This window comes from Gallus gallus, chromosome 1, assembly GCF_016699485.2.
Source record: "Gallus gallus isolate bGalGal1 chromosome 1, bGalGal1.mat.broiler.GRCg7b, whole genome shotgun sequence".
In the NCBI taxonomy this organism is placed as follows: domain Eukaryota; kingdom Metazoa; phylum Chordata; class Aves; order Galliformes; family Phasianidae; genus Gallus; species Gallus gallus.
The window spans coordinates 33,958,072-33,975,402 of record NC_052532.1 but is presented as its reverse complement, the minus strand read 5'-3'; the positions used below and the strand labels follow the sequence as shown (position 1 = coordinate 33,975,402).

The window sequence follows — 17,331 nt, the reverse complement described above, 5'->3', positions numbered from 1 at the left end:
CAGGCTTGCAGACACCAGTCAAGGACATCACTGGGTGGATAAGGGAAAAAATGATTTCTGAGGATAAAAGAAACTTTGGAAGCGATTCCTTTCTTTGAAGCATATCTAAAAACAGAGGTTAATAACCTTGAACTGCTGGATTTCCTCAGCCATTTTTGGACTAGCTGCACTTAGTGAGATCTAGAAATGATTACGTTCTTTAGCACGCTTTGATTTAATGACCAAAATCCATCAGTTTCTGGCTTTGTTCAGGCACATCAAGATTCGCTCTGTCTTGGGATTCATTACTGGATGACAAGTAGCAGCTTGAGGTGTCCCAGGCACACCTCAGAGTCAGAGTCAGTTTTTCAGCTTGACTACATTTTTGCTAACATGGATTTGCCAGAGGACACAGATGTCATAAGGGAAGGCAAAGGTCTGGATGCTCCAGGAGCACTGAAGACAAAAAGGGAGACTGCAGAGTGTCTGCGTCTGTATTGCTGTGCAGTAGCTGAGCAAAGGTCATGCTTCTTTTTAAGCATCTTAATAATATCCTATCCTGTTTTAAGAGCCTAAATCCCTAAATGAATCGAAGATGTTTGCCTTTTAGGTGACCTGCATTTCACTGATGCTTTTTTCCTGGTGGTATACTACACAGTGTGCATGTGGTAAGCTGTGCCAAGCCCATGTGTCTCTGCCTATGTCTGTTCACTAACACTTGCAGTGCAAGCTCATGAAAAATTGAAGTATAAATCAAAGGATCCTCTCATTTTGCTAGGACACTGGCAGAGGTCCTGCCTGGGGCACAGATGGACCAGAGAAAGTACTGATTGCTGAGGACAGGCAGGTGGGCTGCAGGAGGATAGTGGGGGAAGTAATTCTCAAGGCACAGGATCTATAGGTGAGAGACAGAAACACAGGTGGTCTGCGAACTACAGAGGCTTAGAAAATGTTTGGGGGTTGGAATAGAAAGGTCCCCAAGGCGTGGCACTGAGCGTCTAGAGAGGGATATTTTTAGTTTCACTATGTTATGTTATTACTGAAAATTAACAAAAAGTCTTCTTCTTTAATCTCTGCTATGCCACTAACTGAGAAAGAGCCTGTAAGTGTTTTACTGTATTGCTACGGACGCCGCTTCCAAAGGCACAGTGCCAGGCTGTGCGCTGGGCTCACCGCTCCAGGTTAGCAGGCCCACTGGGAAGTCAAACACAGCAGGGAGGATGCAGTAGGAAAACAAGATGAGACGGTCGAAGATGAGAACAATTTCCAAACACCAAACTGCGTTCGCATTTCCTTTCCTCCCAATTGCAGCTTTAAGGCAGCAGAAGGGGTTTTGTATGGAGCAATAGTGGCATCTAGCGACCACAGCTAGATCACCGTGCCATTGTTTTGCATAGTGTAGTCGCAAAATCCCCCAGGAGCCGCCTGTCATACTGAGCCCAAGGCCTGGTGGGGGGGGTGGGACAGTTTGCCTCTCCCACTACAGCAGAAGTGGCTCGCAGGCATGAATGGAGCAAAGGCCTTCTGGCTGGGAAGGAAATCAGTGACTCAGCACCAGCTGGTGGGGATGGAGAACGTGTAGGCCAACACTGAGGCTTCTTCCCTCTGCCAAGCAGACAAAGGCCCGCCTGTTCCCTCTGGAGAAAGGCCTCTTCTCCCAGAGCGCTGGGGCCAGGCAGCAGGCACTGTTGTTGTAGCTGGGTGAAAAGTTTGCTAGCGAAGGGAAAACAGTGCAAAAAAATTATCCTAGGGAGTAACCTCGAGTTCAGAGGGCATGTTGTGTCGTGTCGCTGACCGGCAATGGAGAGCAACTTCACGTCAGCGCTCAGCGTTTTCCAGAATTCATATCATTAGGAAAGTAAGGAAAACTGCAATTATAAACCCCAGTCTTGAAACAACTGAAGGAGTTTCACTTCCTTTTCAGGTGCAAACAGGAAAGCCACAGAGGTGTATCTGCAGCCTTTCTCAGGAGCCCTGTTTGACTCCCATGTGAGTGGTTTTTATGGGACGACTGGAGTTCAGGCAGCAGGTGCATCTTAGAGCTCACATAGGAATTGACAGTTATGGTTTCAGGCTCAAGCTTTCTGCTGTTTATTATTCCTTTCATTCCTGGCCTCTGTATTTGTATTGTTTCATGTGAAGGAGGAAGCTTTGCTGCTGCAGTGCTGTCTGAGATCCTCACTGTGCATTCAGCTACCTAGGACAGCACAGCACTCATTTTCTGCAGATTTTCCCATCAGCCCCAGCCTGGCCAAGCATCACCACTCGACTTGCTGTGCACAGCCCAGGCATTCAGGCAGCTGCAGGTTGAGGAGTTGCCCGAGAAGCTAAGTTGTACTCTGAGCACATGGGCAAGCCAGCTCTGCACCATGGAGCTGCAGTTAGCATGTCAGGCTTCACTGCCATCCAGCAGCAGCCCAGCACAGCTGTCTGCTGTAATCCCAGCCATGCTCTCCACACAGAGCTGGATCACATCCAGCAGGCAAAGGATGCAGGCCAGGAGGCAAGTGTGCCTGCAGAAACAGCTCAGGTATTGCCCTGGCTGGGATTCAAACGTTCATTCCCTTCTTTAGTGGCTTGCCCTGCCAAGGGAGCCTCAGAGAACTGCATCAGCTGCTCCCCAGCTGTCATCTCCCCTTTGCTGGCAGGCTGGGGACAGTGGCTGGGCTACAACGTGGGTGGGTACCATCACCACAGATCAGCTCCTGGCAGACCTCAGGCAAGCCAGAGCTCCCTGTGAGCACACTGAGGGGGAGAGGGGCACACAGCTGATCTGATCTTTCCATGTGTTGTCTGTAAATTAACAGTTTAAAAAGAAGCACAGGCACCCGGCTTGCCACACACCTTGTTTACGCTCTTATCCCAATTGATGTGCATTACCTCCCACATCTCTGCTACTACTGCCTATCCTTCCTGCTTATTTGTGGTAAGTCAGCATGGTTCAGTATGGTCTTATCAAAGAAAGACTTGAAAAAGTTTGTGGCTCTTGTTAAACCTGTGGTGAGCCAGTAACTGCTGCATGCCGTGTGCAGGATTAAGCACAGCAGAAGCTGCATCACGCACGCTGAAGGCATGTGGGCCAAACCACTGAAACACTATTAACCCTAGGTGGCATCCAATTCTGCACCCTAAATCACGTTAAAAGTGGTTGAACCCCTCATGAGAACTGAGCACGTAGACTTCAGTGCGGTAGCTTTCCTTTGCCACATTTAAGATCACTCAAATTCCAGACAGTGCAAACCATGATGTCTTCAGGAAAAGATTTGCAAGAAGATCCTCTTCATACGTGGCTTTTCCTACAGGGTTCTGGCTGGATCCACCCTTCCCACACCTCCCCTAGGATGCCTATCACCAAACAAGGCGATACTGAGAAGTCTCAGAGCAGTCTGTAGGTGCTCGAGCAACCTACCATCCCATCAGCTCCTATTGGCTGACAACACTTGGGCTGAAGGTGCTCATTCATGGGCCAATTCTGCACTTCTTAAAGTATTCATGGACACCGTGACAACTGCCTGCTTTGATCTTCCACCAGTAAAACATGTGTAAAATGGGAGCAAACAAAGCAATGACAAGGACAGTGATCCATTAGGATGAATTTTTGCTGATCCTGCAAAGACAGCTGCATCCATAGACCTTACTTGATGAAAGGAATCTTTAGAGTAAAATAACTAGAAACTTCTCTGGAGTTTCCTGGTTCTCTGGACCTCTTCTCAGTGTGTCTCCTCAGTATCAAATGCTTTTGCTGTGTGCTCAGCGGACAGATTTCAGGTAGGTCAAACGTCCTTTGGGGTACTGAACAACTCAGTACTGCCAGTTCTGGGAACCAAGAAAACTGAATGCCATTTTACACAAAATTTCCTGCTGCAAACAGCACCCAACCAATACACGCAGTTGCTGTGAGTCCTTTGCCTCAATCCTAACAGTCCAAGTAAAGCCCAGGCCCCTCAAAGCACGCTCATCGTTGATTAAGTCTGAATCACCAGAATTAGTATTTTATTGGTGCTTCTTTCCCCAGCCCATCATCTATGCAAAGCTTGCTAATTTTCCATTACTTAATCACATCTTAATGTGTCGAAAGTTCATGCACATACTTGTGACATTTTAGCTTTTTGTTTTTCAGAATGACACTCCTTTTATTTTCCACTGGTTCCATACACAGCCGCATGATCTGCTAAAGCTACGAGAAAACGGGGAGAATGATCCACAGTAAAATTTCGAAAAGAAGTGCATTTCTTTTAAATCAAGGCAGAAACAGTTCTCATACAGTCCACTGATCAGTGACTAAATTCTACGTTATTTTAAATGTACTTAATGTTACAAATAATCATTAGCGACAATACTACTTAACCTGAAATAAGGCCGGGGCAAGATTTGATCTATAACTGTTTAAAATTCATAATGTTCATACTTGTATACTATCCTATATGCATACACCTGTATAAAATACAACAGTGAAATAAATTTGTCCCCACAGCAATAAACAGGGTATATCGTACAGCTGAAATTGTTATCACATCCTAAAAGTCATGGGATACATTAATAGACAACAATGTGTTAATTTCCAATTTTAACAAAGAATGAGGATGAGGAAATAGATACAATGGGATTGATTTGTCATTGCTGCCTTTACATCAGCTTAAAGTCAGGACAGTTTCACATCATGAGGAACTTGGAAGTCACAAATCAGAGTCAATGCATACAGTATGGCAGAGCTGTAATCTTTTAATGTCAACCTGATTTGTTGGAGTTTGAGTGCTTGATTTTGCAACCCCAACGCTGAATTATCCACATTTAGTTTCTCTGCCTACCTGCTTATATTTATATATACACATATAAATGTTGTTTGTCTCACGGTATTTATCAGCTTTACAAAACTTCAGTGGGGGACATGTATGAAAAGTCAGGCTTCTGAGAAAACATTCTAAGCAACTGGCAAAAGGGACTGACTGAGAAGTAAATATTCAGCTTATAGCTTAGCCATTGGTGTTTCTCAGCAAGCCAGAACCATGCAGGGAACTCCTGGCAGTCCAAAGAGTCCAATCCACTAACATAGTGGCTGATGTTCTGGGTTTTAATGACAAGTGGCACCCTAAGTATCTTACTACTCTACTTATAGAATTTTAACTTCTAAACTACTTTGGAACATTCATATATTTTACCTACTGCTAAGCAGGCAAATATGATTTAATTACAAAACTGGTTGTAATCTAGGTAATAGTTTTACATCCACTAAAGCCAAGATGTGTCATAACATTCAACGCAACTATACATATAGTTGTACCTTATACCTAATTTTGCAGCGCTGCAGCTCCCCAGCCATTATATGCAAAAGAAAAGGAGCAAACCAGCGTTGTGGAAGGACATATGTCTGTTATTCTCACACGCACTGATTTACATTAAAAACATCAGCAGATGACTGCCATGGGAAGAGAAGCATGACATGCAATTGGAGAATGGTTGAAGCCACACGGTCCAGTATAAACATATGTCCACGTTCAACAACTGAAGTGATACTTTTGATTGCGAGGGCTGCTTGTGCTTTTGTTAGTTGTGGCTTCTCCAGCTACTCAGCGTGATGAAGAAGTCTAACCAGGAGGCTGCGTAACAGTTTTAAAAACTGCATTATGGTTTTGCTGCACCAGGCAGACAGTTTGTCTTCACAGCTTTGAAAGAAACAAGAGGCAGCCATTGAGGCCTATGGGTTAAAGGCAGCTGGTGATTTTAGTATGCTTCACGTTCCAAATCAGTGTTTATTTTACCACAGAAACATCGAAATTGGCAACAGGGTGCCAAAGTGCATCTTCACTAGTCTATCCCATAGCAACACAGGAGCACAATTTTCAAAGACACAAAATTGTACATCTGGTAACCACTTTCGTCCTCATTAGGTAAAGATTAGAAACTCTTTGGGACACACGTACACACAAACATAATAAAATAAAATTTAAAAAAGCAGTACAAATGTTGTTGCTGTCAGAAATAGAAAGTGCCATGCGGTACATCATCGTTTCCTGGTCCCACTGTTAGCACTGGCTGACTTACTGAAACTCCTGCTCATCTGGGGAAAGTGTACAGTTGGCGTTCTTTCAGTGGGGCCATACAGCCCTAAATTCCTGGCCGTAGCTGACTTTCGAAGAGGCTTGACACTGGGGAAAGGATTGAAGACTTGTGGCTTTGAATTACCAGACTGGGGAGATTTAGCCAGGTTTCCATTGTCACTGGATGAACTAGATGGCTCAGATAAACGTGACTGACTGGATGTTGACTCAGCATCAGTTTTGTTATCTGAGGTGAGCTCCAGCGTTTCCAGTTTTAGCTGAACCACTGTCATGTCTGTATTGCTGTCCATAGAGACTGCATCAGCAGACTGCTGGTCAGCTTTTCGAGTAGTCCTGTCATCCAAGCTACCTCCTCCTTCTCCAAAATCAGAATGTTTGGAAGCGTCCTCCTTTGCACCAGGACAATTTGTTTTACAGCTCTCACTCTGCTCATCTATAAGTCCTATGGTATCCCCATAGCCCAGCTGGCCTTTAGCCCTAGCAATATTCTTTCGGTGAACTCGTATGTGAGTGCGCCACGGAGAGTTCAGTTTTGATTTAAGATCTTCTTGGGGAATGGGAGACATCTTCCCTGTAGCATGACTTGGAATGTGGATAACAGCATTCTTGAGAGATTTGTTACTTGATTTCAGCTTCTTTCCTAAAAGGAGGTGGTTTATCACTGGGGAATGGTTTACCTGAGAAGGGAGGATGCTGGTAACCGGCCCTTTGTCTGAAAGAAAGTGTTTGAAAGAAGCACAGTATTGTTAAATTAATGTCGAAACAAAATGTTCCAAGGATCTATCAGCAAATACAATTTGCAGCCTTTCTTGAGGTATAGCAAAGGTTTATAGGACTGACTTCAAGTAAAATTACTGAATTCCTCTTACAATCTGGAGTCAAAGATAAAGCTAAAAGTGCTATAATTCCATTCTCCCTCCATACTTCCTACTTATGGCTAAGTCCTGAGCCTGAAAAACCATGAAAATAAATCATAACAAATACAGTTCTTCCATTTGTGAAATTGTGCTGTAACTGAAACTGGCTTCTGATCTCTGCACCCCCCTCCTTCATTTCTCTTCCAGCTGTAAGAGGCAATTCAATCCCTACATGAAGTCAGTCATCTAAGCCTCTCCATGAGGCTTGAGCGAATACAGAATGAACCTGTATATTTTTAATAGATAAAAACACACCAACTTGTTATTATATCCTCTAATTCAATCACAGCAGTAAATTCAGAATTGGGTAATTAGGTGACAGTTTGATTAAACCTCAAACCCAGCCCTGCAACATGATTAGAAAAATTAGAACTGTTATTGTATTGGGTTTGATTTTTTTTTTTTTTTTGGCAGTCCTTGGGAATCAACATCTTACTGTTTGCACTGCTTCGGCACAGCTACTGCCTTTGTTCAAAGCAGATACCTTGCCACTATTGAAAAGAATTTCCTTCAAAAAAGATACTAACATTAACGAAAAGCAGCAGCTCCTACAAAAAAGTTCAGCCACTGGGAGAGGAATAAAACTCTCTGCAGTGATCCATCTGCATGTTTCAATGCTGACTTGGAAAGGTAACTTCCAAGGAGGAGCTTGCATACCTACTAAAACCTTTAGTTGCTCTGTTCAGGCTAATCTCCAAATCACTGAATGCCAACTGGAGAAACAGATTCTGCAACACAGATTGCTAAATAACAAACTAACGTCCAGCCTGAATTTGAAAGCAATATCATTAGGGTTAGATAAACTGTCAGCCACAACAGAACATTTGAACCTGCCATGCCCTGATGATCTCAGGGGTGGTAGGAAGCTATGTACCAGCTATGAATCTATCAGCTACTTGATCCAAAGCGTATCATCTCCTTTTATCATTTTTTTCCCAGTGCATCAGTATGTCAACTCCAAGAATGCCAAGGATTTAAGCTTTTGAATCAGAGAGATCAACACAGTGCACCCAGATAGCAATGACGCTTTTAAATACCATTGTTCAGCTGGTTCCTGGGACCCAAAAATATCCCAGGATCATCATCTTCAGATCCTGACAAAAGAAAAAACATCATCACCTTCTCATTTGTGTTTTACATATATTAAGTTGTAACCACTCTGCTATTAATGTTACAAGTCAATCTTTCATTTTCCCTGTTTGGCTAAAAGCAAAAGAGCATTATTGGTCTTGCCTCCTATTATGAGATTGGCTTGTAGTAAATCAGTAACTGAGTATGTTTTGATGTATTACCTGCTCTGATATACACGTGGTGAACCTGCTGTTGCTGTTTCTTCTTTATCCTGGAATACTGCTTTTTCAGTGCATTGATATCAGTGGTCATACGCTCCATCATCATGCTGTTAAAAGCAGCGTGATACTCGCTTCGACAAGAGTCTATTGCTCCAGGACTAAGCTCTGCAATGTTACTGGAGCCCAGACTTTGTTCTTCATTCTGATCTGCATGGAGCGGGAATAAAGTGGAGACAAGGAGTTAATTGGCATACTGAAGAGTTCTGCAGACTACCAGCAAGGCAAAGCCTATTGCTGATTCCTATTCTCTTATTTAACTGTAGTCTTTAATCAAAGTTGTTATAATACACGTATTTAATAATGCTGCAGTATTTTTAACAAATATATATTTCCAGAGCTACTCCTTAAGAATAATAAGGATTTGGTGGGAGGCAAGGGGAGGAGTGTGTGTTTTAAGAATACAACATCAATTAACAAAGCAGTAGAAAGTTATGATCACAGCTGTCCAATTACCCTAAAGTACACCAAGCCACTACTAAAGTAATAAGAAAAAAAAAAAAAGATTCTTAAAAATACTGAGCTGGTCAAAGATGAGGCTAAAAATGCAAGTTATAAAATGTGCTAGAGTTGAAGAGGCATGAGACTAAGCAAATGGCCTATGCAGTACTAGCAAGAAGCATCAAGAAACAGTTATAGCACCACAGGGAATAAGCTGACAGTAGTAAGCAGAGCAGCTGAGGAGTCAGGCAACTTCAGAGCCTCTCTGATATGCAACCACAGAGCAATAGAAGCAGTGCAATTTATTTTCACAGCTGTTTCTGATGTGCCACCAAACTGGAACTCCGGGGTCAAGGGGATAATCCTTTTTCAAGGGATGTTTGTTTGTCTTGGGTTTAGTTTGCAATAGCAGTTTGATGTTCTGACTAAGTGCTAGCTTGAAGCAGCAGGTAGAGACTTACACGCCCTCATGAAGGAAAACACACCACAAAAATCAAGAGTGAAAATTTCAGCATAAATGTCTCAGCAAAACCAATCCACAAGAACAATGATGTGCAATCATATAACTGTGTCTGCTACATTGGGCTACGTCCCTCTTTACCCATCCAAATTTAATTTTTTTTAAACTATAGCCCCTCCCAGGACTTCATAACACCACCATTGATCACCATTTCATAAAGGCTGCTGCAAGTTAAGAAATATTATGTTCTTCTCATCATGTTCTTCTCTTGTATCAGAATTTTGTTTTGCTTTGAGTGCTTGCACATCTGAACATTTAACTGTCAAAAATTTTATTTCAATTGAAGGATTTGAAAAAACAGTAGCATTTTGTCAGAACACCCTAAACCATACCCAATTTTTTTTTTTTTTTTTTTTTTTTTTTTTTTTTTTTTTTTTTTTTTTTTTTGCTTAAAGTTAATATACCCAAAATACACTCAAGAATATACTGGGCAGCAAGCTGTCTCGGCTCATCATGAAAGCTTTAATCTAGAGCTGCTGGGGGAAGGAAGTACTGCTGAGTGACAGAGAAGAGCCAGGGAACACAGTCACTTTAGGAAGCAGTGGGGGTAAACCTCAGATTTGTCCAGGAGGTTTGTGGAAGGGCTCCTTTAGAAAGGTAATGCACCTGAAAAACCATCTGAAGTGCCTCTATGCCAATGCACGCAGAGTGGGAAATAAGCAGGAGGAGCTAGAGACCATGATGCACTTGGAAAACTACGATCTTACTGCTATCAACAAAACATAGTGGGATGATTCACATAACTAGAATGCCACCATTGAGGGTTATAAGCTTTTTGGAAGGGACAGGCAAGGCAGGAGGAGCGGGGGGAGTTACTCTCTGTGTTAAAAACGTGGATAGAACGCTCCCTCTGAGCAACAGTCAGGAACAGGTTGAGAGCCTGTGGGATAAGACTAAGGACAGACCAATAGAACTGGTGGTTGGGGTCTACTACAAACAATCTGATCAAGGGGAGTCTGTTGATGAGGCCTTCCTCCTTCAGCTGCAGGAAGCATTGTGCTCACTGGCTCTCATTCTGAAGGATTTCAACCACCCACATATCTGCTGGGAAAACAACATGGCAAGCTGCAAGCAACCCAGGAGACTCCTGGAGTCCATCAACGATAACTTTCTGGTTCAAGTTCAGGTACTGGGCATACCAACAAGAGGTGAAACACTGCTGGAGCTGGTGCTCACCAATGTAGAGCATTCTACTATTTAAAGGGAGATTATAAGCAGGAGGGAAGTCAACATTTCACTCCGTTAGACTGTGATACGACAAAGGGGAATGGTTTTAAACTAAAGGAGGAAAGATTTAGATTAGATGTCAGCGGGAGAGGGTGGTGAGGTGCTGGAACAGGCTGCCCAGAGAGGTTGTGGGTGCCCCATCCCTGGAGGTGCTAAAGGCCAGGTTGGATACAGCCCTGGGCAACCTGGTCTAGCACACGATCTAGTGGTTAAAAACACGGCCTGCGATATATGGGCTGGAGTTTGATGATCCTTGAGGTCCCTTCCAACCCACACCCTTCTATGATTCTATACAATCTAAAGGTTTGACCAACAGAGTGGTGAAATTTCCTGCAGAATTTAATCTTCACTGACATGTTCCAGTATTATATACACATGTCCTAATGAAGGTCAAGATTATTAAATGCATACTCTTCAGAAGACGCTGATTACCAAATAGTTCTCTTGGAAATTAGCATGGACATAGGCTAGACTTCTTTTTCCATATGCTTGTTTCTTTTTTTTTTTTTGTGGGAGGGCAACACTTCACTGTTGTTTTTTAAACATTGCTGTAGCCAAATCCTTGCCCCATAGGGTAATTTACTATATATATGCAGCCTTTGAAATTGACTTTCAATGCATCTTCATGGACTGCAGAGGAAGTGATTTGTTATCTGCTGTAATCCCCGTGTGAATTAAATATACTATTTTCACAGCAGCTTTCACAGTTGAATATACAAGAGATTTCTGCAAGGTCACGCAGATTTAACTCCATTTTCTCAAATTAACTAGGACAATTTTACCTTTCATCTGTTTCTGGTACTTTTGGAGCTCTGGTGCCAAAAAGCCACTTAATGGTCCAAGACAGCCAATTGCATTGGCAATGGAGTCTTCATCATCTAGATCATTCTCTTCATCACTGTCTCTGGTTCTGCCTAGCCTTCTGACAAAGGAGAACATAAGGGAAAAAGGAAAGAGATATTCTTAAACATGATCACTACTAAACATCTTTATTTTCTTTAGGTGTACATAAGGGAAGATGTCATTTCAGTATCTGACAACGATCGACCGTAAGAAGTGCATTTCAAACTTACCCTGAAAGTGAAGTTGACTTTACTGTCGCAGGGAAAGGAGTAATGTTGTAGGTGTACTTTTCCCTTAACTCTGCCAGTTGTGGGAAGGGAAACTGAGCCATGGTATAAACAGTCTAGGGGAAAAAAATATGCAGCTTTTACAATCATCCCTTTAATCAATAGTCCTACAAAAGATTTTTCCATGAACAGACTTCCATGGAGATGCAGAATTAAATGCTGTGCCATGAAAAAAAAAAAAAACCCACACAAATAGTCTATTTTTATGATTTAGTCAATATTTCCTGTAAGGAAAATAAGACTCACTAGAAAAGCACAGAATTTAGAGTTTTAAAAGCATTTAAGATAGTATTAGATATACAGACTTTTTAAAAATCTGCTGTACTTATTTAATATTATCAGTCCTCTCTTTGGCAGCACACCTGCATCACTGAGGCATGGGGTATCTTTCAGAGGAACCATGCTTCTGCTTAAATATTCAACAAGGCATTGATTCTGTTGTAGATAGAGATAACCAGACCCTCGCTTAATGGAGAGTGTTAACGGATCCCTTACATCACCTGAGTTATAGACTAACAGGAAGGACCCAATATTGTCCAGCTAATATTAAAAAAAGGGAGATTTGTCCTGTCATTTAAAAAAATGTCAGTGGAACAATCTGTACGCAAAATCACAATGTGTAACTGCTAAAACAAGACCACAAAAAGCTCTTACTAAATTTTATTTACTTCAGTACTCAGTGTTAAAGATGATTCATAGCTGCAAATGAAATTGCTTTCAGCATTAGTTTTGCTTTAGGCCATTTTGTAATAAGACAATGCGTGTCAACAACTAACCTGGCATGAAGACAGATCATATTCATATTCACTGCAGTATCACTGCAGATTTGATCCTATCTAATTTAGTAGCCCTTTTCCCCTTACTTTTGCATTGAAAAAAAAAAAAAAAAAAAAAACCCGAAACATCATTTCTCAGAGTTTCTTTGAAAAAATTAAGTTTTTTTTGATAAGTTAATGTCTACTGACAGACAGCAGCATAAAAATTTCTCCTTAGCCATGGCAGGAAATCTTCCCTTTTCTTGCTCCTGTGCTAGTAAGTCACTGACATTTTCATTTAAAGGCAAATGGCCTCAGTTGAGATGAAAGGAAATTGTGAACAATTTCTATATAATTGATTCACAAACAGTGCTTTGTCTGTGCTAAATACATTAAGAAAACTGCAAAAATGAATTCTGAACCTTTCCTGATTAAAAAGGGGGGAAAGAATTTCTCCAGTGGCAATGATTTTAGCAGTGAGGAGCAGGAAGGGTATTCCTGGCTAGATCAGACACAGGGCAATCACGCAGTTCAACAGGCTTCTGTGTGTAAGGAATGTCCTGTTTTGAGCTCTGCAAAGATTCAAAGACAAGGAGAATGCCTTCAGAAACCCAGAGCATGAACTGAAGCTTCGTCACTCTGTGAAGCTGCAACACTACAGTGAAAGACAAATATCCTCCAGGGTCTGAACAGTGATATGCCGGCAGTCTACCAGACGGAGGAATTTTATGATCTGGAGAAAGACCTACCTCCGGCCCAACATGTCTGCCTGTTTGTTTGATCTCCATCACACTTCACTGTGTTTTTCCCCATATGTCTCAACTCTCTCCCTTCATAGAGAAGGAGGTGCGTCTGGAATTTATTTCTACTCTTTATGTCAACAGCCTTTTCAGGTAACTTCTTCCATATGCTATTTACCCTTTATGTGAACAGTCAGCCTGAACTCTCCATTTACTCCTCACACCTACTGTTTTAGATTATGCTTCCAGCTTTTCCATGTCTCCAAAGTGTCTTTTCCAGGTCCTGTGCAATTTCTCTCTTTTGCGCACATTTTTTGCTTAATTACTTGCTGTCAGATTCTAACTAGGAGCTTCACTTGCCATCTGGCTAAGAGATCCACAAACAGATTTTATGCTGGTGCACAGTCAAAAAATTTTTGTCAATCAGCACTTGTGATCTCAAAGCAATGCCTCAACGAATCTTGTTTCTAGCTTGCACACAGATTTGGATGCTGTGTGATTAATTCTAGTAAAACTGGGCCACTGGGAAATGGCCTATAATACGAAGCATTATGAGTTTGGCTGCACCATCTTATTTATGGCCACGAGGGACAGATTCTGGGAACACTTAAAGAAGTGAGAAAAACACCCTCCTTTCTCATCTTAAACCTCACGCCTTACTCTAAAACTGCAAAGTCAGCTATGCTTTCAGCAGAATGCCACACAAAAGGTGACAGGCCTGTGGCTTCCAGAGCAGAGCAAGAAGTTCTGCTTTTGCAAGATAGCTCACGAACTCTTGATTCAAGAGCTGCTCCACAAAGACTTAAGGTTTCTCTCTCTCTCTTTTCACTAGGAAAACAAAATAAAAAGTGAAAACAAACTCAAAAACAGACTAAGTGCTACTCCAGCAAAAAGTTACCAGTGAATTACCATCAAATACAGGTAACTGTCTGCATGAGATAGTCCAAAATGCTGGGCTAACAGAGAGGGATTAACCCCCTATTCCCCTCCACCATGGTAAACACACAGGGATACCTCTCCTTCTGTTTTCTTCTCATCTCTACACTGGAATGTTTCTAAGCCTACAAAATGAATTAATTTAGCTGCTTGTAAAAATGCTCATTTTATGGGAAGGCATGAAAGCATCTACCCAAATAAGCATACATTGTTTAGAGAATCTGCAGACACCTGGCATACAGCCTTTTGTCTCCATGCAAGAGCCAAAGTTTATTAATAGGCCAATAAAATGACATTACTGAATACTGTACTTGTTTAACTGCTAGTCCTAAATACGCATGCAGCCTAGTATCTGGAGTGTGCAGCACTTACCCTTTATTCACCTAAACTGCTCAGTCTGAAAAAGGAGGAAGCTTCCTTGGTTCCTTGGGAAGCTTCCTTGCTTCCCCAGTCACTCCAAGCTTTCCTCAGCATAACATTGTAAGAACTCTTTCTATGTAAGGGCCAAATATGCAAAAGCTTATCTAATTTAGATATCTGCCCTCTCAACTCTTGCTCCCGAAGCATCAGCCATACCTTCCTCTTCTAGTTCCAAAAAGCAATAGGTCTATAGAGCAGAACATGCATCCTAGTGGTCTAGAAATGTCAGCTTCAGAGGCTTAAGTGAGCCGGGACAAGTTGTAAAAATACAAGTGAAAGCATCATGCAAGCTTAAAGAAAAGGGAGATGATCATGACCAGCAACCTCTACTGAAATGTATAGAAAAGACAGAGTAGAATATTAATCCTTTTCCATGGTAGGATATTAATCCCTCAGCCACCTTGTAAAAAGTATGAGATGTAAGTAGAACCATCACTCTGATTCTGATTAGGAAAAGAAATAACATTTTGTAAATAAAACAGCCTATATGCTCATCTTTGGCTTACTAGTCTAGAAAATCTTAAAGCAATTTATGAAAGTAATGTTTTCAAGCAGCCTATCTCTTTTCATTAGTGAACTGGCTCATATTTCTCTATTTTCTTTTCCAAAACAGGAAAAAAAAAACAAAAAACTGTTCAAATGCAGCAGCCAGGCATGTAGTGGGACTCATATCCCCTAACTGCAAATACTTACACTGCCTACTTCTCTCCTCTTAGGGTAAAGAGAACCTGGAGTGAATTTCTCTGACAAAAACAGCTACACTGTCAGTGCCTGCCTTTGACTCTATGAATGCTATCTAAACTGTAGTATGGTTTCTTCTACTCAGAGACCATACACAAAACAGGCATGTTGCCCTCCTCACGTCTTCATTATCCGTACTACCCTACAAGGAACCATAATACCTATTTAAAAACCATACAAGTACCTCTGCCCAGTTGCACTTCCATTTTTGAAGCAGAACAAAGCCACAGCAGTTACCTTTCCCACTCCTAGAGCTCCCTCATCAGACAAAACAACTAAAAGTCTGAAAGTAATTCTTTGCTTCAGGACAGTACTTTACCAGACTATGGAAGCATTTAATCCCAATCAAAAATTTTTGCTTGCAGAAATGGATAAAAGAAGTCACTTGCATTAATAAATCCATCCAATTTTATATGCTTCAGACTTCTTTACCTCCTTCTAAGTCAAAATATTTAAGTTAATTATGTGCTCTGTGCCTGCACCCATTTAATCACTATTTTTTGAGTCAACAAAACTTGAGAACTGTAGTGTGACACATTCACAAAAAACTTAAGTAGACAAAACTTCATGCATATCAAAAAATACGCAAGCACAAATCAATAACATTTTTATCTGCAATACTCCAGTCCCCTTCCTTTCCCAGAACAATGTAGATACTTGTTCTTATCCAGTGACATAAGTGTAAGAATTCAATGAGCATAGTTATCTACAAATGTCTTTGTTTATAATTCATTGACTACTCTTCATGGCAATTTTTTTTTTAATCATGAAGGACTCTTTTTCCCCTTCTCTCTTGATAAATGCTTGTCTCCCACTGTGTCTGCAGAATAAAAAGGACACAGTGTAATAAATAACTGGCCAAAACAAAAGCAAAATAAAAGAACATCCTAAAAATTATGACTACAAAGAGATTCTACATCTTGCTTGCGTAAATTCAATTGCACGCTGTATCACACCAAACTTTCAGCTCTCAACACATGCATGCTCTTTATCAAGTGGTGTCTAGTGCTTTTCTGTTTTTAACGTGTAAGATTTTCAGCTTTAACTGCAGGTCATCTGCATTTATCTTACATTTTTATTCTAGAGAGAGTTATGTTCCTGCAGTATCTGAATATAATATGTAATTCATTAGAAATCAGGAGAACACAAAAAATTATACCACAATTACTCACCTGCATGAGTTCATTGCTGTCAATCAGACTGTCTTCCAGCATCTCCTGGGTCAGCTTGCCCATGGTACTGTAAAACTCATCTGCAGTTTCACAACACTCTATTTGCCTATGTCAGAATAAATGTTGTTTTGTCTCATTTTATTATTACATATGTATTTGCCTCCAAACCAAAACTGAACTTTCTGTAATCATAAAACATGCACTTCCATTAGTTACCTTAATTCTTACATTTATTGCAATTCCCCCTACACTTCCAAATTATAAAACTGCACATAGCTATATCATGTCTGCCTAGGCTATACACATTCATGCATATACAGACAGGTTATTCACTCTGCTTCCTTCAGTTCTAGAACTTGAGAAATAATAAATCCTGAGTCCTTATCCATTGGATCAAAAATAAGAATGCCTCTTGCTAAATTAATCTTGTAACGTTCTGCTTGCTTGCATGGAAACAGGACTGGGCTGATTACCTCGTACATATCCGCCTACATGTTGGTCAGTTTAACTGACTATATTACAGAGCCATTATATAATAGTTTGATTAAGGGTTAGACTGGCCTGATACAATTAGAAAAGCTTTTAAACTTTCAAGGCCTCCTCGTCAGACCTCTAAGAATTAAAAATTAATCTCATTCCCACTAGTTCTAAGAACCCTTGTCTGACCTCCAAACAGCATACCCATTAAAGACAGAGACAGGGACGCAAAACAGAACAATGAACCACTGATTAGAAAGATAAACCTAGTCGTTCCTTTGTCCTTGCAACAATTTCCACTGAAAGATACCAATGTTTTGTAAAAATAAGTTTAACTTCAAGTCGCCTTCAAGGGGAAAATAAATACTATCTTCATCTTGTAAATGAGAAGTTTACAGGTTGGAAAGACTCATGAAATCCTGCAAAGTCTGGATAAAAATAAAAGTAACCCATATTTTCTTTATGTTA

At 41.1% G+C, this 17,331-nt stretch overlaps 1 protein-coding gene across 7 annotated transcripts in view; it reads right to left on the bottom strand.

The window, feature by feature from the left end:
- Positions 1 to 4,085: 4,085 nt before the first annotated feature.
- The window catches only part of TBC1D30 (TBC1 domain family member 30), a 49,798-nt gene continuing 36,552 nt past the window's right edge, over positions 4,086 to 17,331 (bottom strand). For 3 of the 7 annotated variants that reach the window (XM_025154209.3, XM_015282717.4, XM_046900123.1), the window contains 5 exons: positions 16,387 to 16,492; positions 11,566 to 11,678; positions 11,275 to 11,414; positions 8,248 to 8,454; positions 4,086 to 6,750 (listed from right to left, as the gene is read on the bottom strand). In XM_025154209.3, the coding sequence (XP_025009977.2) occupies positions 5,981 to 6,750; positions 8,248 to 8,454; positions 11,275 to 11,414; positions 11,566 to 11,678; positions 16,387 to 16,492 (1,336 nt within the window). In that variant the 3' untranslated portion in view covers positions 4,086 to 5,980. Of the gene's footprint in view, positions 6,751 to 7,992; positions 8,050 to 8,247; positions 8,455 to 11,274; positions 11,415 to 11,565; positions 11,679 to 16,386; positions 16,493 to 17,331 lie in introns of all 7 variants that reach the window. The other 4 variants (XM_025154205.3, XM_015282716.4, XM_025154206.3 and 1 more) reach the window with 3 other exon arrangements.